Source organism: Aythya ferina, assembly GCF_964211825.1.
Source record: "Aythya ferina genome assembly, chromosome: 4".
Taxonomy (NCBI): domain Eukaryota; kingdom Metazoa; phylum Chordata; class Aves; order Anseriformes; family Anatidae; genus Aythya; species Aythya ferina.
The window spans coordinates 7,501-33,619 of NC_140300.1; the positions used below are offsets into that span (position 1 = coordinate 7,501).

Sequence of the window (26,119 nt, forward strand, 5' to 3'; positions counted from 1 at the left end):
TTCCCAGCAAAAAGGTTCCCTCGAATTAACATGTGTATTTAAGGCCTGACAAATACAGTCTTCAAAGGATCCAAAAGCAGGCTGAAAGATATGTGGTGTTAAAGGCTCCTTTGGCCATTCTATCACACAATACTGGACCGGTTTTTTTTTACTTTTTCCTTTTCTGGGGCCCCTCTCATTCCAATTTCTAACCGTTATTCCTAATGGACTTTCTGGTGGTATGTCTGGTAATTTGCTCCCTTTCTTCTGGTCCCTGGTCTTCGATTTTGTCTGACCCATCTAGGAATGTTACTGTGCCAATTCCCACAGCCCTTGGTTACCTTAATAAGAGTGTCTTACAGAGGATTTAAGATCTATCACCCACCCACAAATCCTATAGGAATCCCTTCGTTCCTTCACTGGCCAAGTCCCTCGTGGGAGATTGGAACCGTGGTTAGAAGACCTCCACAATCGCTTCGGAACTGAATTCCGTCTCAGTCACACTCTTACACACACAGGCAACCGAAACCCACCCAACAGAACAGTATACGCTTTAAACGCTTATGACTCCATTGTCTTCATTCAGATCTTCACACGCAGAATTACGGGCAAAATATAGTGCTGCAGCCAGCAAGGGAACTGAAAAAAAAATCAAAACCTTTGCTTACCTTTATTCAGGTTCAAGATGCCATTAGTCCCGACCTGACTCGAACAGCAGCCACCAAATGGTGGGGCGCCTCTCCTAGATAAAGTAAGAATTCAGGAACCAAAGCCCTCCCGGACAAGCCCCCAGTTGTCATACATGACTGGGTCCCAAATTGGATTGCAATTAAATTTTACAATTTATTAAATGAATAGAGGTAAACAAGCAGTTGTGCGCAAACAGATATACTGTGACAGCTGCCCTTCAGCACGTGCCCAGAGGCAGACTGGATGTCTTTGCCAAAACAGTCCGGACGATGTATTAGTACACCCATGCACTACCACGTTAGCTGTCATTGCTAACTGCCAGGCAGGACAGCTCCAGACCAAACACATACACACACAGCCACGCCACAAACACTAAAACAAAACACACAACACAAAGCACAAGAAAAAGTGACCCCCCAGAGGGAAGCCCTATGGCAACAGCAAGTCAGAACAGGTGCTCTGCAGCAGACCCAAGGAGAGACTCAACAATCAGTCGCATCGCACCCGAAGGCTGCCGCACACTCCTAGAAACCAAACCTACCAGTCCTGAGCAGCTCCCCACCTCCTCCTGCCAACCACGCTCAGCACACACACTATTTGCCCCTCAAAAAAACAAAACCTTAGAACATACACACACAAAAAAAAAAAAAAACCATCTGAGATCCATAAATGCCAAAAAGACGTGCACGCACAGCAGCCCCTGCAGAGGTAATCACAGACTTACCCTTTGCAGAGGAAAGAGCAGACTCTGATACAACCCTGCTCAGGCTCTTGGTAACGCTGCATCTAAACTGCCAAGCCACATGTAGCATGAAATGAAGCTGGTTTTAGTCCCCTGGAAAATTACACAAGTAGGCTTGTACATCTAGAGATTAAAATATAGCTCAAAAAACAGAAGCGTATCCCACCATCGCAAAGAACAGTGAGCCAGCAACCTCTACTAAATATCCCTCTGTTAAGTGAATTCCAAGGACTTAGAAATCCAGAAATCCATAGACTCCAGCCTGCCTAGAGAACCCTGCAACTGACTGAAGGAAAACAAAACACTTACCTCAAAGAGCAGCCCAGGCAGAAGGAGCTCTCTGATGTCATGCCTGGGGCTCATATACCATTTGGCCCTGCCCAGCACCCAAACCCAATCACATTGTAAAGGGGAGGGACAAAGCACAAGAAAGTAGGAGCAGAGCAGGAGCAGCAGATTTTCATTTTCTTTTTTTTTTTTTTTTTTTAAATCTGCTTTACCTGAACAACATGCAGAGGACAAGAGACCTGGGGTGTTTCTAGAAGCAACAATCCCCATGCTTTTGCTGCAGCTTTTAATATTAAAAGGACAACACAACCAGTCAAGTAACTGGAACTTTTTCAAATGGAATTACGTCAAACAGGTTCATCATCACTTGCAAAAACAGAGAACCAGCATTCACTAGCATGCCAGAGCTAATACCCACCTCCTGCACAACGCTCACTACTACTAATGCAACATATCATTGTGCAATACCTCTCTGTTCCTGGTTCCTTTAACTCACCTGCTCAGTAGCTCCAACTGAGAAATGTGCCCGGGCAGCGCTGCGCTGAAATGTGCCCGAACAGACTTATTCTTCAGTGATGAAGAAGGTGACCCTGCTCAGTCTCTTGGCAGTACTGCACTTATGCGGTCAAGAAACCGTACCCCACGGTTTCCCAAAAACAACGTACCTGGCAACCCCTCATAAACATACCTCAAATATGTGAATTCCATGCACATAAAGCCTAGAAGGCTTTATGGTCTAAGGACTCGACAGACAGCAAACACACAGGCAAAAGCTCCAGAAATATAACAAACCGCCCCTAACCCTGAGAAAGACCACTGCTTATATGCCCAATGCTGCCATTTTCAGATACATGCTCACACAGGGCTCTTCAATGATACATTTCTCCTAAACCCTGCTCCATCACTTTGCCACCAAGGTTGTGACTTTGATAAGATTTGACATATAGGCAAAGACTCACAAAAAGCCCTGTAATTCTGCAAAAATTATAAGGGACCCAGAAACACAAAGCAAACACACAAAATAACATCGCCATACTATCCGTAAAACTGCTGTAATAACTACTCACCTGAGGAAGAGCTGCATGCAATACAGGCACCTACTACTTAGATTGCTTTACTATGACAGATCCTACCAGTTGCCACCTCAAAAAGATATGCGTACCGGTTTCTACTTGAAAATGCATCAGTCCATACACTCTGACCCACCTAAAGAACCCTGCAACTGACTGAAGGAAAAACAAAGCACTTACCCCAAAGAGCAGCCCAGGCAGAAGAAGCTCTCTCATGGCACACCTGCAACTCAGTTACTATTAGGTCCCACCTGGAACCTGAAGCCAATCACATGGGAAAGTGCAGGGGGAAAGCACAAAAAAAGCAGAAAGAACAGGAACAGCAGCTGTGGTTTTATTACCTTATTTATATGGCTTAGCTCAACAGCATGCAGAGTGCAGACATGAGAACTGGGGTGTTTCTAGAAGTTACAATCTGTTGTCAACGGAAGGAAGACACAGAGGCTCAGTATGAGTGAACAGTGAACTTCAACTTTAATGGATAGCTCAGTCGCCTTTTATCTAGTTCGAACATAATCAACTCATACATATTGCAAAAACTAAGCTCAGGATTGGCTAACACTTTCCTATCTTGTCAGTTAGTTCCTCCCTCTTTTAGCTACCGTCCCGCCTTAGGGACTTTCCCAACCACACAAGGGCATCGTGTCCTTGGGCCTGATTGGTTCTCAACCGGCTGCGCACGTGCCCAGGCTCATATGAGTTGAGTACGGTACCTCCCCTAGCCCATGACCTCCTAACTGCTCAACATCCACGTGTCCTACCTCACTTAACCATTCCTCCACAATTCCCCCATTTTTATTTTGTGATACAAATACCTTCTCTGTGAGTTGCTCTAGTTTCTTAGTTAGGCAGTTAAAGGTTACATATGCAGCAATTATAATCAATATAATTATAAGTAGAAAGCAAAGTCCCTCTTTAACTAACAAAACCCGTCCACCCATGTTCCCCAAAACAGATTTAAGCCAACCTTCAAACCAACTATCTTGTACTACAATTTTTTGTGTATGATCCCTTAACCATTTCAACTGGTCGTGAATTGACTGACCATGGTCGGAAAGATTAAAGCAACACATTCCTTCTACATCTTCACACCCATGTCCCTGAGCCAAGAACAAGAAATCAATAGCGGCCCTATTTTGCAGCACAGCGTGCCTTAGGCTTTCCGTGTCTTGCGACATTTCAGAAAGAACTTGTGTGGTTACATTTGACTGTTTAACAGCCCAACAAGCAAGCTTATTAATGCTAGCCAAAGCGTGTGCAGTTCCTACAGTCAGAAAAAGATCCATTAAGCAGAGTAATACGGGCAGAGTATGGTGCTAACATTTCACTCAGTTCCTTTGGATCCCCTATCGGGACCCCAAACAAGCATGTTCTGAAAGGGTACATAACATAACACAACTATACAACCTAACCCTAATAACACTACAATTACTGTAAGCACTTAATGGTAACACAATTAATAGTAAGTAACACAACTTAGTAGTAACACACTTAAACCTAATCACTTGATGGTGATCAAAGGCTGTTCTTGATAGTCGTCGAGGTGTCACAGCCCACGTCATTGTCAGAATGATTATCAGGGACCTCTTCCTGGTCGTCTTCGGCATGTGCAGATTCTAAAGCTGCTTCAGTCCACTTTGCAGTGATCCACTGGGTACCTGTTTCTGGCACCACTTCAAAATCTCTAACATTTTTGCAAGTAACCCTTTAACCACATTTATCACAATACTACATGCAATGATGATTGACACCACAGTGAACAAAATCCTTAATCCCTCTTTGACTAATCCCAGTAACCATCTATGCATTGTTTCAAACAAATCAGTGAACCATTGATTGAAAGGATTGATACCATATTGACTCTTTCTCACATGCTCTTTCAAGAAAGTAATGGATTTGTGAATTGACTCATTACGATCAAAAAGTTTTAAACAGTACGTTCCCTTAAGTTTCTCCAAGTGGCTACTTCACACAATGACTCCATACTTGTGAAACATGATTTTGCTCGACCAGTACTAATTTCCTATGATTTCAGCCTGCACTATGGCAATAAATGCGCTCTCACTAACACAGTACACAGCACACTCACACACCCAGAGCACACTCACACACCCAGAGGCCTCTGGCACATCTCACTCTCAATCATACCACAACCTCAATCATACCACAAGAATATAATTTAGAATGATAAGCAAACAAACAAGTATTGTCTCTCATTGTGTTCCTCGTGAAGTGACTTGCAACACTTTGTTTTAAAACCTTACCCTTACACAAATACTTTCAACACAAAATACCTGGACATTTAAGAATAACACATACAATTATTAACACTCCAGTTAGTATCCCTTTTTCATTGCAAGGTAAACCTCTTATAAAAAGAATGCCAGAGAGAAGGAGCACAGCCGCCGCCGCTTCTATGGTTACGTCAGACAGGCTGCAGGGTCCTGATGTCCATCCCTCTGCTCTGTGCCGACTCGCCACACGGTGAGGGTCAGCTGCCGTTCGATTCCGCGGAACTCCGAGCGCAGCGCTGCTCGTGGCGGTGACTGAGGTGGGGGGGGAGGCTCCCACTGCCCCGTAGCCCCCTGAGGCAGCGTTATCGTTCTCACTGAAGGCGGCAGTGGGCAATCCCCAGCTCCAACACTTCCCGGCAATCCCCGTCGCTCTGTAGCAGCAGTAGCAACTCTCTGCTCAGCCAGATGTATAACTAAGGCATTAGTGACTGCTCTCCAAGGCTTCAATAATTTTTTAGCAGCCTTATTTTCATTAATAACTTCAAACAATTTGTCCCCAAATTTATGCCACTCTGTTTGTTCAAAAACTGTATCAGGATTGATAAAACAACCCTGCGCCACTCCATATACTAATAATCCTGGTAAATCCTTTTTGCAGTCTATATCTGAAGTGCTCCGCTTTTCTAAAAAGCATTCGAGCAAAGCATACGCCGCTTGTCTCTCCATACCTTTATACACGTCGGTTGCAGCCTTTGCAAAGACCTCGGCGGCGCTTCTCCGGCGGGACCCTTTATAGGCTCATCCCGGGTGCGGGGACTCCCTTCCACCTTCCGAGCTGCGGGTGCGGGGACTCCAAGTTTTCGTCCCTTTCACCTTTCAGACCTCGGCGACGCGTGACCGGCGGGATCCTCTCCCGGGTGCGGGGACTCCACGTCCCTTTCACCTTCCCAACGCGGGTGAGGGGATTCTTGTCCCTTCCACCTCCTGGGCTGCGTTGCAGGACCGGATCTTCCCTTATTCCATCCAACCGTGGCCCAGGATCACCGCCAGCAGTGTCCAAATCCCGTTCAGATCGGTCCCTGTTCGGGTGCTATTTGTTGTCGACAGAAGGAAGACACAGACGCTCAATAGGAGTGAACAGTGAACTTCAACTTTAATGGATAGCTCAGTCACCTTTTATCTAGTTCGAACATAATCAACTCATACGTATTGCAAAACTAAGCTCAGGATTGGCTAACACTTTCCTATCTTGTCAGTTAGTTCCTCCCTCTTTTAGCTACCGTCCCGCCTTAGGGACTTTCCCAACCACACAAGGGCATCGTGTCCTTGGGCCTGATTGGTTCTCAACGGGCTGCGCACATGCCCAGGCTCATATGAGTTGAGTACGGTACCTCCCTAGCCCATGACCTCCTAACTGCTCAACATCCACATGTCCTACCTCACTTAACCATTCCTCCACAATAATCCCCATGCTTTTGCTACAGCTTTGAATATTAAAAGGACAAAATGACCAAGCAAGTAGCTGATTTTTTTTTTCCATCTGGAATTAGCTCAAGCTTTTATTTACATAGAAAGAAAAGTCTAGGAGCAGAACTGATTACATGCCAAAGAAGAATTCAATTCCATTCCACTCACAGGAAAAATCACTTACTTCAGTAAGCTGAGAACCAAAAGGCTATGCTGATGTGTTAAAACACATTACAGGACACTGGGGCCGGGCCCTCCGCTGCACCCACTTAAAATCCATCCCTACACTCACCAAGGTACAACCCCAACCCAAACACAGACGCAGCATTTCAGCTTCAACACAGTTTTGGGAACTGGTAGAAAGGACACCTCATCCTCAGCAAGGTGTGCTCAGGCTACACAGGACAGGGCTTTGGGCACCTCTTTGCCTACCAAAGAAGACAGCCATCAGCACCTGCTTTGTTCAGATTCTAAAGACTAACATCACAGCCCACATTGCCTGGGACACCTGAGAAACAGAAGAGAAAGCAGCCATACCACTTTCAAGCCATCCCTGCATGTGTTGCTCCTTGATGATCTGCAACCTCTTCTCAAATCCTCAACTGCTTCTGTGGAGAGCCTGCCATGGCACCTGCAAAGCAAGATGGATACCCTTCGCAGTCACCTCGTGCTACTTGGCAGTTCTGCTCCAATCCAGCTCACAAACAGCCCGCCCTTCTCGTGCTGCTCTTTAGAGTGCAGCTTAGCCCCTCTCAGCCTGTGCGACACACCTGTGAAAGAAAAAGAAAAGCATAGGCTGAAGCAGCATCCAAAGACACAGCACAGCTAGGACAGTTACTCTCATCTGCTCCCTTACCTCGGCCCCCTCACCTGCCCTCGAGGCAGATGCTTCCATCTGCTCTCTTAAGCCAGCTACAACACACCTCTGAAATATAAACAGGATTTTTACTGTATTTTGTGTAGTTAACTAACTGCAGTGACAACTGCACCTGTAAAGTACCTGCTACACCTGTTCATCGCTCACCTTGCCGAAAGCAGCTATGCTCAAGTCCCACGTTGTACACTGTGTTGCAGCTTTAACAAATGAAAACAGTCACAAGATAATCATTCAGCGGCCAGCATTAGAACCCATCCCTCAACAACAGCAGGGACCCCATTTACAAATTATCATTTCAATACAGCAGCCCCCTTACCTCAGCACCTCAGAAGTAGATCAAGCCTGTCACTGAGCTGCCTACCGAGTGCTGAACAGTTCCAGAAGGAGCTCTTTCCTGTGACAGGTTCTAAAGGTTTACACTCTACTGGGGACAGGAAAGAAATAAGAATAAACATTTCAAAACCCCATATCTGTAACCTTTCAAGATTCAACAGACCTCCTCAAGCACACCGTTCAAGCACTTATGCGAGCAGCTGCTCACAAGCAGATATATTCTCCCACATCCACATCTGCCAAACACCACAGAGATGACTGTGCCAGCTGCCCTTCAGTACGTGCCCAGAGGCAGACCGGATGCCTTTGCCAAAACAGTCCAGACAATGTATTAGTACACCCATGCACTGCCACATTAATCACTAACTGCCAGGCAGGACAGCTCCAGACCAAACACATACACACACAGCCACGCCACAAACACTACAAACAAAACACACAAGGCGCAAGAAAAGGTGACCCCCCAGAGGGAAGCTCTATGGCAACAGCAAGTCAGAATAGGTGCTCTGCACCAGACCCAAGGAGAGACTCAAATGTCACGACACGCGACTGGAAGCAACTGCCAGAACTGGGATGATGGAGGCCTAAAAAGCCTGCCTTCAAGACAACAGACCAGAAGGATGGGGACTGAAAACCCCATAAGACGACGCTTAGGAAATCAATTCCCAACAAGAGCTCCTGATGCGGCCCAGATGACTTCTGCAAGACTGAGGATGGAAACAGACGCGATCTCAAACAGAATATGATGCACAAGACCTGAAACAGACCTGCTCTTTAAGCAGTGACTGCAACAGAAGAAGTGCTCAGATCAGAGTCATGATGACAAAACATGCATTGAGGCCCTTCAGCACCACGACCAAGTCGCCTGTCTAGTCAGTCCAGTGTAAAAAGCTAGGAGGATATCAAGACCCGAGAAGCACAGAACAGACGCTGCAGAAGCAACACAAGACAGACAAACAGAAGGAAACTGTCCTGCCTGGCACACGCACTCACGCTACAAAATAATCCCGCTGCTTCTATTAGCCTGGTGACCCAGCCACAAGCAGCCTGAACATGACCCAGCCTGAACCACCCTCACCGTGGCACCAAGTCTAGTCAGCCAGCAGGCACCATGCTCCTCTGGCTCCCAGCTCCCATTAGCCACCCCAGATATGCAAATACCAGGTGCCCCCCAACTTAGCTCTCAGGTTGCTGGATGGTAAATTCCCTCCGCCTCAAGAAACGCACAGGCACTGATCGTCATCTTAGTCAATTGCCAGGCTCATCATCAGCTGCAAAAACAGAGTACCAGCATTCACTAGCATGCCGGTCATGATGCCCACCTTCTCCACAATGCTGACTACTGCTGATGCAACATACAACTATGCTCACCTGTTCCTCTCCAAATCCAAGCTCCAACAGTGCAACCAGTATCATCCACACCACCTGGGAAAACAAAGGGATTAAATGATCGTTGCATTCACAACAAGTCAGCCAATGGTGTTTTTTTTGTTGTTGTTGTTTTTGTTATTGTTGTTTTGTGTGTGTGTGTTTCCTGTATTTATTTATTTTTTAGTCTGCTTTAGCTCAACGGCATGCAGAGTGCAAACAAGAGAACTGGGGTGTTTCTAGAAGCAACAATCCCCACGCTTTTGCTGCAGCTTTGAATATTAAAAGGACAATACGACCCAGCAAGTAACTGGAACTTTCTTACCTGGAATTAGCTCAAACTTTTCTTCACATTGAAAGAAAAATCTAGGAGCAGAACAGATTATACACCAACAAAATTAATTCCATTTCATCCCCAGAAAAAAATCACATACTCTCATCCCCTCCTGTACCTCAGCCGCTTGCCTGCCCCACGTGGCACATGCTTCCATCTGTTCTCTTTACTCACTTATAGCACCTCTAAAAGGCAAACTGGAATTTTACTCTATTGGATGTCGGAAAATAACTGCAGTGACAACCGCGCCCCAAAAACAACAGTTACCTCTGCTCACCACGCACCAGAGTCACTGCAGAGGCAGCTCGGGTCAAGACGTCCTGCACTGCGCACTGCGTTTCAGCCTGAACAAAAGGAAAAACACAGGCAGAAGATAAACATTCAGCTGACAGCAGTAGCACGCATCCCTCAACAACAAAAGGGACCCCATCTTGAGTTTTATCCTTTCAAAACAGCAGGCCACTTGCCTCTGTACCTGCAAATTAGGTCCAAGCTTGAAAGGAGCGGCCAGCATCACCCACGCCACCTGGGAACACAAAAGGACACAATGACCACTGTGCTTGCAAGCAACCACCTGCCACACTGCTCCTCTATCCCACACAGCCTCACCTCGGACCCTCACAGGGAAACACCTGAGCGTCTTCCCTTCGCTTCGGATAAGGGATGACCAGGCTGACAACACTCACCTTCCCTCAGAGCTTCGTGACATGAGGATTTCCCTTCCCTGTCCACGACTGCACAAAGCACCTGTAGAGGCGAGAGAAAAGCACACTCTGAGGCACCTCACAACCACAGCGTACCTGCTGCAATACCTCTCTCTTCCCAGCTCCAGTACTTCAGCTGCTCACCAGCTCTGAGATTCTTCGCTCACAGCGCCACAGCAAACTCTGCCTGGGCCACACAACACACACTACACAAGCTACAATGGCTAAGACACACAAGCTGGAACATTCCCACCCAACAATCAGTCGCATCGCACAGGAAGGCTGCCGCACACTCTGAGAAACCAAACCTACCAGTCCTGAGCAGCTCCCTACCTCCTCCTGCCAACCACGCTCAGCAAACACACTATTTGCCCCTCAAAAAACCAAAACCTTAGAACATACACACACAAAAAAACAACATCTGAGATCCATAAATGCCAAGAAGACGTGCACGCACAGCGGCCCCGGCAGAGGTAATCACAGACTTACCCTTTGCAGAGGAAAGAGCAGACTCTGATACAACCCTGCTCAGGCTCTTGGTAATGCTGCATCTACACTGCTAAGCCACATGTAGCATGAAATGAAGCCGCTGTACTTCTCTGGAAAATTACACAAGTAGGTTTATACATCTAGAGATTAAAATATAACTCAAGAACAGAAGAGCATCCCACCATCAAAAAAAAAAAAAAAAAAAAGAGTCAGCAACCTCTACTAAATATTCCTCTGTTAAGTGAATTCCAAGCACTTAGAAATCCAGAAATCCATAGACTCCAGCCTGCCTAGAGAACCCTGCAACTGACTGAAGGAAAACAAAACACTTACCCCAAAGAGCAGCCCAGGCAGAAGGAGCTCTCTGATGTCATGCCTGGGGCTCATATACCATTTGGCCCCGCCCAATATCCAAACCCTATCACCTGGAAAAGGGGAGGGACAAAGCACAAGGAAGTAGGAGCAGAGCAGGAGCAGCAGTAGCTGTTTTGTTTTTGTTTTGTTTTTTTTGTTTATTTGTGTTTTTTTTTTTTTTTTAAATCTGCTTTACCTGAGCATCATGCAGAGAACAGACAAGAGACCTGGTGTGTTTCTAGAAGCAACAATCCCCATGCTTTTGCTACAGCTTTTAATATTGAAATAACAACGCGACCAGTCAAGTAACTGGAACTTTTTCAAATGGAATTACGTCAAACACGTTCATTATCACTTGCAAAAACAGAAAACCTGCAATCACTAGCATGCCAGAGTGTTGTCGACAGAAGGAAGACAGGGACACTCAATATGAGTGATCAGCAAGCTTCTATTTATTGGATAGCTCAGACGCCTTTTATTCCTTAACATATAATTAGCTCATACATATTACAAAAGTTAAGCTCATAATTGGTCCCCCTACGTCCTTATCTTATCAGCTTCTTCCTCATCCTTTCGACCAAAATAACACAGTTGGTACTTTCCCAAACCGCCAACGGATATTGTGTCCTTATGTGTGATTGGCTCAAACAAGTTGTGTGCGATGTTTGTCCAACTTGTGAAGATTCAGCTGTTTTATGTCTATGTGACCTATCTCAGTTAACCATCCCTCTACAATTCCCCCGTTTTTATTTTGGACTACTAATACCTTTTCTGTGACTTGTTCAAGCTTCTTAGTTAAGCAACCAAAAATTATTCGCGCAGCTATTTTTATCAATAGAACTATAAGCAGAAAGCGAAATCCCTCTTTGATTAGACTCACTAACCAGTTAGACAGACCCCCAAAGATGGACTGCAACGAATTGTCAAGCCAACTAGGTTGTACTGTAATTTTCTTTGTGTGCTCCATCAACCATTTCAACTGGTCATGAATCGATCGACCATGATCTGAAAGATTGAAACAACACATTCCTTCAAAATCTTCACATCCATGTCCTTGCGCTAAAAGCAAAAAATCAATTGCAGCCCTATTTTGTAACACAACATGCCTAAGACTATCCATATCTTGTGCCATTTCAGTAATAATTTCAGTTGTTACATTTGATTGCTTAACAGCCCAACAAGCAAGCTTATTAATGCTAGCCAAAGCATGTGCAGTTCCCACTGCTGGAACTAATGAAGCAAATATTCTCTCAGCAGCGTCCCATAATTCTACACCATCGTCACAGTCAGAACCTAAAGTCTTAAGAGCTCGTTTGGATCTCTGCGACAAGCTCTGGTTCCAGAGACTGTGTAAGTCCGGGGCGAACAATGTGAGTCGCCCTAGATAACATGGACCCCCAAACGCGTTGGCAGGTATTCCTTGCCATGCACGATCCCCGCAAATCAAAAACATGCCAGGTGGCAGAGCCTTTGCAGTGTCATTATTCCACATCGGATTGTTATTAGATTTTGCTTCAGCTCCCAAAGCCCCCAGTCCTTGACTCCATACTTGTGAAATATGATTTTGCTCGACCGATCGCAACTAGTCCTGCTAGTTGCTTACAATCGACTCCCCGTTTTTCTAAAAAGCACTGTAATGAATCTAGGGCTACTTCGTCCTTCATTTTCCTATGATTTTTTTGCTGGCACTAATTTCCTATGATTTCAGCCTGCACTATGGCAACCTGCACTATGGCAATAAGCACGCTCTCAGTAACACAGTACATAGCACACTCGCACACACACAGCACAACTGCACACCCAGAGGCCTCTGGCACATCTCAATCTCAATCATACCACAACCTCAATCATACCACAAGAATATAATTTAGAATGATAAGCAAACAATACGTGAGGCCAATATAATTTAGAATCCTAACCAAACAAACAAGTATTGCCTCTCATTGTGTTCCTCGTGAAGTGACTTGCAACACTTTGTTTTAAAACCTTACCCTTACACAAATACTTTCAACACAAAATACCTGGACATTTAAGAATAACACATACAATTATTAACACTCCAGTTAGTATCCCTCCAGCAGCTGAAAACATACTGTTTGTCTGCAGCTTCAGGAGATCTTTGCTCCTGTGGTGAGCAGCTGAGAGTGGAGTCCCCTCCGAGCAAAAACGCTCAGGGTGCACCTAGGGGCGTCCACGCCGCAGCCGATCCCCGCAGCCGAGCAGTGTCTCCTCAAGTCTGCCGGTGGTCATTTGGCAGTGTAATCTGCATCTCTGCACTCCTGCCCCGCAATAGAGCTAAGTCGTCATTACTAATCCATAGAATGTGGCAACCCCACGCAATCTTATCCAGAAACATAGTTATAACACCAATCTGGGGACGAATAGTCTTTTTTGCATTGCAAGATAAACCTCTTATAAAATGAATGCCAGAGAGAAGCAGCACAGCCGCCGCTGCTTCCATGGTTACGTCAGACAGTCTGCAGGGTCCTGATGTCCACCCCTCTGCTCTGTGCCGACTCGCCACACAGTGAGGGTCCGCTGTCGTTGTCCACTGATGCCTCTGGTCTACTGTAGCAACCCGATCTCGGATGTCCCGCATCGCACCGCGATTACTTCAATTTCCCAAGTCCCTCCGCAATTCCTTTTTCTGCGTCCCTCCGCAATTCCTTTTTACAGTCTATACCCTGCGTGCTCCGCTTTTCTAAAAAGCACTTGAGCAGATCATACATCACTTGTCTCTCCATACCTTTGTTTATGTCAGGACTGTTGCAGCCTTTGCAAGACCTCGGCAACGCGTGGCCGGCGGGACCCTCTATAGGTGCTCCCGGGTGCGAGGATTTAGCATTTTCATCCCTTCCACCTCCTGAGCTGCATTGCAGGACCTGTTTCCTTCCCTTATTCCGTCGATCCGTGACTCGCAGGTTCACCGCCAGCGGGGTCCGTGTTCGGGCGCCATTTGTTGTCGACGGAAGGAAGACAGGGACACTCAATATGAGTGATCAGCAAGCTTCGATTTCTTGGATAGCTCAGACGCCTTTTATTCCTTAACATATAATTAGCTCATACATATTACAAAAGTTAAGCTCATGATTGGTCCCCCTACGTCCTTATCTTATCAGCTTCTTCCTCATCCTTTCGACCAAAATAACACAGTTGGTACTTTCCCAAACCGCCAACGGATATTGTGTCCTTATGTGTGATTGGCTCAAACAAGTTGTGTGCGATGTTTGTTCAACTCGTGAAGATTCAGCTGTTTTATGTCTATGTGACCTATCTCAGATAACCATCCCTCTACACAAGAGCTAATACCCACCTCCTACACAATGCTCGCTACTACTAATGCAACATACAGTTGTGCAATACTTCTCTGTTCCCAGCTCCTTTATCTCACCTGCTCAGTAGCTCCAACTGAGAAAATGGGCCCGGGCGGCGCCGCGCCGAAATGGGCCCGGGCGGCGCCGCGCCGAAATGGGCCCGGGCGGCGCCGCGCCGAAATGGGCCCGGGCGGCGCCGCGCCGAAATGGGCCCGGGCGGCGCCGCGCCGAAATGGGCCCGGGCGGCGCCGCGCCGAAATGGGCCCGGGCGGCGCCGCGCCGAAATGGGCCCGGGCGGCGCCGCGCCGAAATGGGCCCGGGCGGCGCCGCGCCGAAATGGGCCCGGGCGGCGCCGCGCCGAAATGGGCCCGGGCGGCGCCGCGCCGAAATGGGCCCGGGCGGCGCCGCGCCGAAATGGGCCCGGGCGGCGCCGCGCCGAAATGGGCCCGGGCGGCGCCGCGCCGAAATGGGCCCGGGCGGCGCCGCGCCGAAATGGGCCCGGGCGGCGCCGCGCCGAAATGGGCCCGGGCGGCGCCGCGCCGAAATGGGCCCGGGCGGCGCCGCGCCGAAATGGGCCCGGGCGGCGCCGCGCCGAAATGGGCCCGAACAGACTTATTCTTCAGTGATGAAGAAGGTGACCCTGCTCAGGCTCTTGGCAGTACTGCACTTATGCGGTCAAGAAACCGTACCCCACGGTTTCCCAAAAACAACGTACCTGGCAACCCCTCATAAACATACCTCAAATATGTGAATTCCATGCACATAAAGCCTAGAAGGCTTTATGGTCTAAAGACTCGACAGACAGCAAACACACAGGCAAAAGCTCCAGAAATATAACAAACCGCCCCTAAGCCTGAGAAAGACCACTGCTTATATGCCCAATGCTGCCATTTTCAGATACATGCTCACACAGGGCGCTTCGATGATACATTTCTCCTAAACCCTGCTCCATCACTTTGCCACCAAGGTTGTGACTTTGATAAGATTTGACATAGAGGCAAAGACTCACAAAAAGCCCCGTAATTCTGCAAAAATCATAAGGGACCCAGAACCACAAAGCACACACACAAAATAACATCGCCATACTATCCGTAAAACTGCTGTAATAACTACTCACCTGAGGAAGAGCTGCATGCAATACAGGCACCTACTACTAGATTGCTCTACAATGACAGATCCTGCCAGTTGCCACCTCGAAAAGATATGCGTACCGGTTTCTACTTGAAAATGCATCAGTCCATAGACTCTAACCCACCTAAAGAACCCTGCAACTGACTGAAGGAAAAACAAAGCACTTACCCCAAAGAGCAGCCCAGGCAGAAGGAGCTCTCTGATGGCACACCTGCAACTCGGTTACTATTAGGTCCAACCTGGAACCTGAAGCCAATCACCTGGGAAAGTGCAGGGGGAAAGCACAAAAAGAGCAGAAAGAGGAGGAGCAGCAGCTGTGGTTTTATTAACTTACTTATAAGGCTTAGCTCAACAGCAGGCAGAGAGCAGACAGGAGAACTGGGGTGTTTCTAGAAGCAACAATCCCCATGCTTTCGCTGCAGCTTTGAATGTTGGAAGGACATTACCACCAAGCAAGTAACTGAAGCTTTTCCTGCTGGAATTAACTCAAACTTTTATTTATGTAGAAAGAAAAATCTAGGAGCAGAACAGATTACATGCCAAAAGAAGAATTCAATTCCATTCCACTCACAGGAAAACTCACTTACTTCAGCAGGCTATCTGAGAACTAAAAGGCTATGCTCATGGGTCAAAACACACTACAGGACACTGGGGCCGGGCCCTCCGCTGCACCCACTTAAAACCCATCCCTACACTCACCAAGGTGCAACCCCAACCCGAACACAGACACAGCATTTCAGCTTCAACACAGTTTTCGGAACTGCTGGAAAGCAGGCTTCATACTCAGCGAGGCGTGCTCAGGCTACACAGGACAGGGCTTCGGGCACCTCTTTGCCTACCACAGATGATCGACATCAGGAACTGCCACACCAGACAACCTTTTTCTTACACAACACCTTTCTCGGGAACCACACAGCATTCCAGTGACCTGCTTTCCTCCTACTCTAATGGCTATCTCAGCCCACCTTGTATGTGGCACCTCATAAACAGGAGACAAAGCAACCGCAGCAGCAAAAGCCACAGCACCCTTGGGACAGTTACTCTCATCCCCTCCCATACCTCAGCCACTTGCCTGCCCCCCATGGGAAGAAGAGAAAGCCACCGCAGCGCTTGGAAACCATCCCTGCACGTGCCGCTCCTTGACGCTCTCTGGCCCTATCTCACATCCTCAGCCAATTCTGTGGAGAGCCTGCCACGGCACCTGCAAAGCAAGACGGACACCTTTCATAGTCACTTTGTGCTACTTGGCTGTTCTGCTCCAATCCAGCTTATGACCAGCTCCTCTTCAGAGTGCAGTTTGCTCCTTTGAGCCTGTGCGAGACACCTGTGAAACAAAAAGAAAAGCATAGGCCGAGGCAGCATCCAAAGCCACAGCACAGCTAGGACAGTTGCTCTCATCTGCTGCCTTACCTCTGCCCACTTACCTGCCCCTGAGGCAGATGATTCCATTTAACCTCTTCAAACAGCTACACCACCTCTAAAAGACAAAGAGGGGATGCTTACACTAACAGTGAGACCTGCAACACAACAACTGCTGCATCTGTTCCTCACTCACCTTGCCAGAGGCAGCTCTGGGTGTGACGTCCCAGGTTGTACACTGCGTTTCAGCTTTATCAAATGAAAACTGTCACAAGATAATCATTCAGCTGCCAGTAGTAGTACCCATCCCTCAACAACACAAGGGACCCCGTTTACAACATTATCGTTTCAAAAGTGTGGACAACTTGCCTCAGCACCTCAGAAGTAGACCAAGCCAGTACACTGAGCTGCCGAATGAGAGCTTGACAATTCCGGAAGGCGTTCTTTCCTTTGGCTGGTTCCTCCTGAGGTTTATCTAAGGCTTGCCAAAAAAAAAAAAAAAAAAAAAAAGAAAAAGAAAAAAGTCCACATCTGCAAGCTTTGACAATTCAACAACAGAACTCTCCTCCAGAACTATTCAAGCACTACGCGAGCAGCTGCTCTCAAGCAGCTCAATTCTCCCCCCCCAACATCTGCCAAACACCACAGAGATGACTGTGCCAGCTGCCCTTCAGTACATGCCCAGAGGCAGACCGGATGTCTTTGCCAAAACACTCCAGACAATGTATTAGTACACCCATGCACTGCCACATTAGCTGTCATCACTAACTGCCAGGCAGGACAGCTCCAGACCAAACACATACACACACAGCCACGCCACAAACACTACAAACAAAACACACAAGGCGCAAGAAAAGGTGACCCCCCAGAGGGAAGCTCTATGGCAACAGCAAGTCAGAATAGGTGCTCTGCACCAGACCCAAGGAGAGACTCAAATGTCACGACACGCGACTGGAAGCAACTGCCAGAACTGGGATGATGGAGGCCTAAAAAGCCTGCCTTCAAGACAACAGACCAGAAGGATGGGGACTGAAAACCCCATAAGACGACGCTTAGGAAATCAATTCCCAACAAGAGCTCCTGATGCGGCCCAGATGACTTCTGCAAGACTGAGGATGGAAACAGACGCGATCTCAAACAGAATATGATGCACAAGACCTGAAACAGACCTGCTCTTTAAGCAGTGACTGCAACAGAAGAAGTGCTCAGATCAGAGTCATGATGACAAAACATGCATTGAGGCCCTTCAGCACCACGACCAAGTCGCCTGTCTAGTCAGTCCAGTGTAAAAAGCTAGGAGGATATCAAGACCCGAGAAGCACAGAACAGACATCGCAGAAGCAACACAAGACAGACAAACAGAAGGAAACTGTCCTGCCTGGCACACGCACTCACGCTACAAAATAATCCCGCTGCTTCTATTAGCCTGGTGACCCAGCCACAAGCAGCCTGAACATGACCCAGCCTGAACCACCCTCACCGTGGCACCAAGTCTAGTCAGCCAGCAGGCACCATGCTCCTCTGGCTCCCAGCTCCCATTAGCCACCCCAGATATGCAAATACCAGGTGCCCCCCAACTTAGCTCTCAGGTTGCTGGATGGTAAATTCCCTCCGCCTCAAGAAACGCACAGGCACTGATCGTCATCTTAGTCAATTGCCAGGCTCATCATCAGCTGCAAAAACAGAGTACCAGCATTCACTAGCATGCCGGTCATGATGCCCACCTTCTCCACAATGCTGACTACTGCTGATGCAACATACAACTATGCTCACCTGTTCCTCTCCAAATCCAAGCTCCAACAGTGCAACCAGTATCATCCACACCACCTGGGAAAACAAAGGGATTAAATGATCGTTGCGTTCACAACAAGTCAGCCAATGGTGTTTTTTTTGTTGTTGTTGTTTTTGTTATTGTTGTTTTGTGTGTGTGTGTTTCCTGTATTTATTTATTTTTTAGTCTGCTTTAGCTCAACGGCATGCAGAGTGCAAACAAGAGAACTGGGGTGTTTCTAGAAGCAACAATCCCCACGCTTTTGCTGCAGCTTTGAATATTAAAAGGACAATACGACCCAGCAAGTAACTGGAACTTTCTTACCTGGAATTAGCTCAAACTTTTCTTCACATTGAAAGAAAAATCTAGGAGCAGAACAGATTATACACCAACAAAAGACCTGAAAGAGATCTGCACCTCAAGCAGTGACTGCAAGACAAGAAGTGCTCACATCAGCCCTACGATGATGAAACAAGCATTTAGGACCTTCGGTGTGGCTACCAAGATGCCCGTCTTGTCTGCCCAGTGGAAGAAGGCAATGCGGATCTCAAGACATGAGGAGCGCGTAACAGATGTTGATTATATCAGGAAACATTTGATACAAAAAACTATTACACGCACAGAAGCAATTCCTTTAAGCTCCCATTGCAAGACAAGAGGTGCTCAGCTCCCAATTGAATGAACATCAGCAATATTCCGAGGAGGTCAAGTGTTGAATACCCTCAGGATGGCTTCCCCAGGGCCAGCCAAGCACCAAGAGCAACAGTACAGTACAGCACACACAACACAGAACACAGATGACAAGCTGGGACTGCCCTGCCTGGCACGCGCTCACGCTGTATGTGACAGAACTTCCCACACATAATCTCTCTGCCTGACCTGATCGATCCTGAAAGGCCCCATCCAAAGCAATGACTTAAAAGCACAGACCCTCACCCTATGGGTGCATTCACGACCCCAACTCAAACAAAGCACTTTCCCCCCAGCTTAGCTTGGGAATGCTGGGAGGCTGGTTCCATCGTCACCAAGGAACACAAAGGCTAGCCAGGACACTGCTTCAGGCACAAGGCTCTTCTTCACCTGCAGAAATAAAGTACCATTAGGCACCAGCACACAGGCCAAACTTCTTCCAGTGAAACACCCTCCTCAGAAACAAAACAGTAGACAACTGACCTGCTCTGCTACTGAAATCTGATAGACAACCTTTAAACAACTCCCCACCTCCCCCTGCCAACCACTCCCCAACATACAGTATTTCTCCCTCAACTTAGTTCTCAGGGCTCAAAATCCTTCCTCAGTGTGGACCACAGAGGCCAGCCAGGATGTTCCCAGTACCTTCTTCGTAACAGGAAAAGAGGAGTCACCCAGAGGTGCACCAATAGACTGCTACACCAAAAACAATACCCGTTTTCCAACTTTTCTCCACTCACCTTCCCGATCCAGGCTTCAAGCTTCCATTCACTGTGCTGAGCCAAGGTCACGGGGCTTAGACCAAGAAGAACAGAAACCTGACAATCCACAGAACAGTCTATACCCACTCCTTTCCTCCCCTACTGCAACAGCCAAGAAGCCCCAGAGCCACGTGGCCCAACCCAGTACCACCGCTATGCTCACCTAACATCCCAAGGAGATGCATCGCGCTCCCAGCTCCTCTTGTGCTCCGAGCAGCTCCAGCATTTCAGGAACTGGAACCGCTGACGTCTGGCACATCTCAGAAATGTGGCAGGAGACGTACTCTGCTGTCGCAAGGCGCTTGCAAAGTCGGACCGACAGGTGATGCAGACTAACACAGTCCACCGAACAATTCTGGGCCCCCACTGCTGTCCACTCACCCTCATGCTTCGTTCAAGTTCCCGTGCCTATGCCCTGAGCTACAAGAAACAAAGAGAGAAGGTCACAACCACAATGGATACGCAAACAGTGCAGGTCCTTGCAGAGAACTCAAACACAGAGACAAGAGCTAGACAAATAAAAAAAAACACCCTGAAGTCCAAAAATGCCAGATGGCCATGCATAGCAGCCCCAGCAGGGGTAATCACAGACAATCTTTGCAGACGAAAAAGGTGACCCTGCTTAGTCTCTTGGTAATACTGCACCAATGTGGTCAAGCCTCTTGTAGTATGTAATGAAGCTGGTTTTAGTTCTTTGGAGAGTTACACAAGTGGGTTGATTCATCTAGAGATTAAAACATAGCTCAAAACCAGGAGCAAATCCCAGCACCGTAAAAAAAAGTGAGCCAGCAACTTCTACTAAATATCCCTCTATTAAGTGAATTCCAAGTACTTAGAAATCCAGAAATCCATAGACTCCAACCTGCCTAGAGAACCCTGCAACTGACTGAAGGAAAATCAAAACACTTACCCTAAAGAGCAGCCCAGGCAGAATTAACTCTTATGGCATACTTGGGGCTCATATACCTTTTGGTCCCGCCCAGCACGCAAACCAAATCTCCTGGAAAAGGGGAGGGACAAAGCACAAGGAAGTAGAAAGAGAGCAGGAGCAGCAGCAGCTGGTTTTTATTTTTTTGTTTGCTTTTTTAAGATCTGCTTTACGAGAACAACATGCAGAGTGCATACAAGAGACCTGGTGTGTTTCTAGAAGCAACAATCCCCATGCTTTTGCTGCAGCTTTGAATATTAAAAGGACAATACGACCCAGCAAGTAACTGGAACTTTCTTACCTGGAATTAGCTCAAACTTTTATTTACACAGAAAGACAAATCTAGGAGCAGAACAGATTACACACCAACAAAATTAATTCCATTCCACCCCCACGAAAAAATCACATGCTCTCATCCCCTCCTGTACCTCAGCCGCTTGCCTGCCCCACGTGGCACACGCTTCCATCTGTTCTCTTTACCCACTTATAGCACCTCTAAAAGGCAAACTGGAATTTTACTCTATTGGATGTCGGAAAATAACTGCAGTGACAACCGCGCCCCAAAAACAACAGTTACCTCTGCTCACCACGCACCAGTGTCACTGCAGAGGCAGCTCGGGTCAAGACGTCCTGCACTGCGCACTGCGTTTCAGCCTGAACAAAAGGAAAAACACAGGCAGAAGATAAACATTCAGCTGACAGCAGTAGCACGCATCCCTCAACAACAAAAGGGACCCCATCTTGAGTTTTATCCTTTCAAAACAGCAGGCCACTTGCCTCTGTACCTGCAAATTAGGTCCAACCTTGAAAGGAGCGGCCAGCAGCACCCACACCACCTGGGAACACAAAAGGACACAATGACCACTGTGCTTGCAAGCACACACCTGCCACACTGCTCCTCTATCCCAAACAGCCTCACCTCGGACCCTCACAGGGAAACACCTGAGCGTCTTCCCTTCGCTTCGGATAAGGGATGACCAGGCTGACTACACTCACCTTCCCTCAGAGCTTCGTGACACGAGGATTTCCCTTCCCTGTCCACGACTGCACAAAGCACCTGCAGACACAAGAGAAACGCACACTCTGAGGCACCTCACAGCCACAGCGTACCTGCTGCAATACATCTCTCTTCCCAGCTCCGGTACTTCAGCTGCTCACCAGCTCTAACTCAGATTCTTCGCTCACAGCGCCACAGCAAACTCTGCCTGGGCCACACAACACACACTACACAAGCTACAATGGCTAAGACACACACGCTAGAACGTTCCCACCCAACAATCAGTCGCATCGCACAGAAAGGCTGCCGCTCACTCCAAGAAACCAAACCTACTAGTCCTGAGCAGCTCCCCACCTCCTCCTGCCAACCACGCTCAGCAAACACACTATTTGCCCCTCAAAAAAAAACAAAACCTTAGAACATATGCGCACGCAAAAAAAAAAAAACCAAAAAAAAAACAGCTGAGGTCCACAAATGCCAAAAAGATGTGCACACACAGCAGCCCTGTCAGGGGTAATCACAGACTTACCCTGTGCAGAGGAAAGAGCAGACTCTGATACAACCCTGATCAGGCTCTTGGTAATGCTGCATCTACACTGCCAAGCCACATGTAGCATGAAATGAAGCTGGTTTTACTTCTCTGGAAAATTATACAAGTTGGTTTATACATCTAGAGATTAAAATAAATCTCAAAAAAAAAAAACAGAAGACTATACAACCATCCCAAAAAACAGTGAGCCAGCAACCTCTACTAAATATCCCTCTATTAAGTGAATTCTAAGCACTTAGAAATCCAGAAATCCATAGACTCAAGCCTGCCTAGAGAACCCTGCAACTGACTGAAGGAAAACAAAACACTTACCCCAAAGAGCAGCCCAGGGAGAAGGAGCACTCTGATGCCATGCCTGGGGCTCATATACCATTTGGCCCCGCCCAATATCCAAACCCTATCACCTGGAAAAGGGGAGGGACAAAGCACAAGCAAGTAGGAGCAGCAGTAGCTGTTTTTTTGTCCTTATTTTTTTTTTGTTTCTTGTTTTTTTTTTTAAATCTGCTTTACCTGAACAACATGCAGAGAACAGACAAGAGACCTGGTGTGTTTCTAGAAGCAACAATCCCCATGCTTTTGCTGCAGCTTTTAATATTGAAAGGACAAGACAACCAGTCAAGTAACTGGAACTTTTTCAAATGGAATTACATCAAACATGTTCATTATCACTTGCAAAAACAGAGAACCAGCATTCACTAGCATGCCAGAGCTAATACCCACCTCCTGCAAAACGCTCACTACTACTGATGCAACATATCACTGTGCAACACCTCTCTGTTCCCGGTTCCTTTACCTCACCTGCTCAGTAGCTCCACCTGAGTAATGGGCCCGGGCGGCGCCGCGCCGAAATGGGCCCGGGCGGCGCCGCGCCGAAATGGGCCCGGGCGGCGCCGCGCCGAAATGGGCCCGGGCGGCGCCGCGCCGAAATGGGCCCGGGCGGCGCCGCGCCGAAATGGGCCCGAACAGACTTATTCTTCAGTGATGAAGGAGGTGATCCTGCTCACTCTCTAAGCACTACTACACTTATGTGGTCAAGGAACCCTACCCCACGGTTTCCCAAAAACAACGTACCTTTTCTTTTTCTTCATATCTTATATTTACGTAGAAAGAAAAATCTAGGAGCAGAACTGATTATAAGCCAAAAAAAAAAAAAAAATCAATTCCGTCCCACTCACAGGAAAAATCACTTACTTCAGTAGGCTGAGATCCAAAAGGCTATGCTCATGGGTCAAAACACACTACAGGACACTGGGGCCGGGCCCTCCGCTGCACCCACTTAAAACCCATCCCTACACTCACCAAGGTGCAACCCCTAACCAAACACAGATGCAGCATTTCAGATTCAACACAGTTTCCAGAACTGCTGGAAAGCAAGCTTCATCCTCAGCGAGGACTGCTCAGGCTACACAGGACAGGGCTTCGGGCACCTCTTTGCCTACCAAAGAAGGCCGCCATCAGCACCTGATTTGTTCCGACTCTAAACACTAACATCACAGCCCACATTGCCTGGGACACCTGATAAACAGAAGAGAAAGCAGCCATACCGTTTTCAAGCCGTCCCTGCACGTGTCGCTCCTCGATGATCTGCAACCTCTTCTCAAATCCTCAACCGCTTCTGTGGAGAGCCTGCCATGGCACCTGCAAAGCAAGACCCTTCGCAGTCACCTCGTGCTACTTGGCAGTTCTGCTCCAATCCAGCTCACAAACAGCCCGCCCTTCCCGTGCTGCTCTTCAGAGTGCAGCTTGGCCCCACTCAGCCTGTGCGACACACCTGTGAAACAAAAAGAAAAGCATAGGCTGAAGCAGCATCCAAAGACACAGCACAGCTAGGACAGTTACTCTCATCTGCTCCCTTACCTCGGCCCCCTCACCTGCCCTCGAGGAAGATGCTTCCATCTGCTCTCTTAGGCCAGCTACAACACACCTCTGAAATATAAACAGGATTTTTACTGTATTTTGTGTAGTTAACTAACTGCAGTGACAACTGCACCTGTAAAGTACCTGCTACATCTGTTCATCGCTCACCTTGCCGAAAGCAGCTATGTTCAAGTTCCGTGTTGTACACTGTGTTTCAGTTTTAACAACTGAAAACAGATACAAGACAATCATTCAGCTGCCAGCATTAGCACCCATACCTCCACAACAAAAGGGACCCCGTTTACAATATTATCATTTCAAAACAGAAGCCCCCTTACCTCAGCACCTCAGAAGTACATCAAGCCAGTCACCGAGTTGTCTACGGAGTGCTGAACAGTTCCAGAAGGAGCTCTTTCCTGTGACAGGTTCCTCCTAGGTTTTACACTCTACTGGGGACAGGAAAGAAATAAGAAAAAACATTTCAAAACCCCTTATCTGTAAGCTTTCAAGATTCGACAGACCTCCTCAAGCACACCGTTCAAGCACTTATGCGAGCAGCTGCTCACAAGCAGATATACTCTCCCAAATCCACTACAGATGACTGTGCCAGCTGCCCTTCAGTACGTGCCCAGAGGCAGACCGGATGTCTTTGCCAAAACAGTCCAGACAATGTATTAGCACACCCATGCACTGCCACGTTAGCTGTCATCACTAACTGCCAGGCAGGACAGCTCCAGACCAAACACATACACACACAGGCACGCCACAAACACTACAAACAAAACACACAACACAAGGCGCAAGAAAAGGTGACCCCCGGAGGGAAGCCCTATGGCAACAGCAAGTCAGAACAGGTGCTCTGCACCAGACCCAAGGAGAGACTCAAATGTCACGACACGCGACCGGAAGACACTGCCAGAACTGGGATGATGGAGGCCTAAAAAGCCTGCCTTTAAGACAAGACACCAGAAGGATGGGGACTGAAAACCCCCTAAGAAGACGCTTAGGAATTCAATTCCCAAGCAAGAGCTCCTGATGCAACCCAGATGACTTCAGCAAGAGTGAGGATGGAAACAGACGTGATCTCAAACCAAATATGATGCACAAGACCTGAAACAGATCTGCACTTCAAGCAGCAACTTGAAGACAAGAAGTGCTCGTATCAGCCGTACGATGATGAAACAAGCATTTAGGGCCTTTGGTGTGGCTACAAAGTTGCACGTCTTGTCTGTCCAGTGGAAGAAGGCAATGAGAATATCAAGACCTGAGGAGCACGTAACATGATGATCATATCAGGAAATGTTTGATACAAAAACTATTAATCGCATAGTAGAAGTGATCCCCTTAAGCTCCCACTGCAACAGAAGCGTTGCTCAGCTCCCAGTTCAACATCAGCATTATTCTGAGGAGGTCGAGTGTTGAATACGCTCAGGATGGCTTCCCCAGGGCCTGCTGAGCAACAAGAACAACAACACAGTACAGCACAGACAACACAGATGACAAGCTGGGACTGCCCTGCCTGGCACGCGCTCACGCTGTACGTGACAGAACTCCCCACACAATCTCTCTGCCTGACCTGATCAATCCTGAAAGGCCCCATCCAAAGCAATGACTTAAAAGCACAGACCCTCGCCCTATGGGTGCATTCACGACCCCAACTCAAACAAAGCACTTTCCCCCCACCCCCACCGACACCCCAACTTAGCTTGGGAATGCTGGGAGGCTGGTTCCATCCTCACCAAGGAAGACTCACAAAGGCTAGCCAGGACATTGCTTCAGGCACAAGGCTCTTCTTCACCTGCAGAAATGAAGTGCCATCATGCGCCAGCACA

General features: G+C 47.7%; 1 protein-coding gene across 1 annotated transcript in view; it reads right to left on the reverse strand.

Moving 5' to 3' along the window:
- Positions 1-3,220: 3,220 nt before the first annotated feature.
- The window catches only part of LOC311435395 (uncharacterized protein), a 37,358-nt gene continuing 14,459 nt past the window's right edge, over positions 3,221-26,119 (reverse strand). Inside the window, exons 16-49 of the mRNA XM_084516333.1 lie at positions 26,027-26,085; positions 24,626-24,736; positions 24,456-24,514; positions 24,302-24,354; positions 23,975-24,068; positions 22,941-23,015; positions 22,410-22,476; positions 21,880-21,940; positions 21,669-21,719; positions 21,478-21,537; positions 20,866-20,955; positions 20,119-20,375; positions 19,935-19,989; positions 19,530-19,584; positions 17,111-17,214; positions 16,930-16,998; positions 16,799-16,851; positions 16,434-16,698; positions 15,543-15,634; positions 13,676-13,972; positions 10,576-10,685; positions 10,399-10,460; positions 10,069-10,129; positions 9,858-9,908; positions 9,650-9,726; positions 9,501-9,567; positions 9,374-9,414; positions 9,052-9,105; positions 8,908-8,951; positions 7,664-7,771; positions 7,495-7,544; positions 7,327-7,395; positions 7,008-7,101; positions 3,221-6,093 (exon numbers count right to left, since the gene is read on the reverse strand). Coding sequence (XP_084372459.1) covers positions 16,605-16,698; positions 16,799-16,851; positions 16,930-16,998; positions 17,111-17,214; positions 19,530-19,584; positions 19,935-19,989; positions 20,119-20,342 — 654 coding nt within the window. The 5' untranslated portion in view covers positions 20,343-20,375; positions 20,866-20,955; positions 21,478-21,537; ... (7 more) ...; positions 24,626-24,736; positions 26,027-26,085 and the 3' untranslated portion in view covers positions 3,221-6,093; positions 7,008-7,101; positions 7,327-7,395; ... (12 more) ...; positions 15,543-15,634; positions 16,434-16,604. The remainder of the gene's footprint in view (positions 6,094-7,007; positions 7,102-7,326; positions 7,396-7,494; positions 7,545-7,663; positions 7,772-8,907; positions 8,952-9,051; positions 9,106-9,373; positions 9,415-9,500; positions 9,568-9,649; positions 9,727-9,857; positions 9,909-10,068; positions 10,130-10,398; positions 10,461-10,575; positions 10,686-13,675; positions 13,973-15,542; positions 15,635-16,433; positions 16,699-16,798; positions 16,852-16,929; positions 16,999-17,110; positions 17,215-19,529; positions 19,585-19,934; positions 19,990-20,118; positions 20,376-20,865; positions 20,956-21,477; positions 21,538-21,668; positions 21,720-21,879; positions 21,941-22,409; positions 22,477-22,940; positions 23,016-23,974; positions 24,069-24,301; positions 24,355-24,455; positions 24,515-24,625; positions 24,737-26,026; positions 26,086-26,119) is intronic.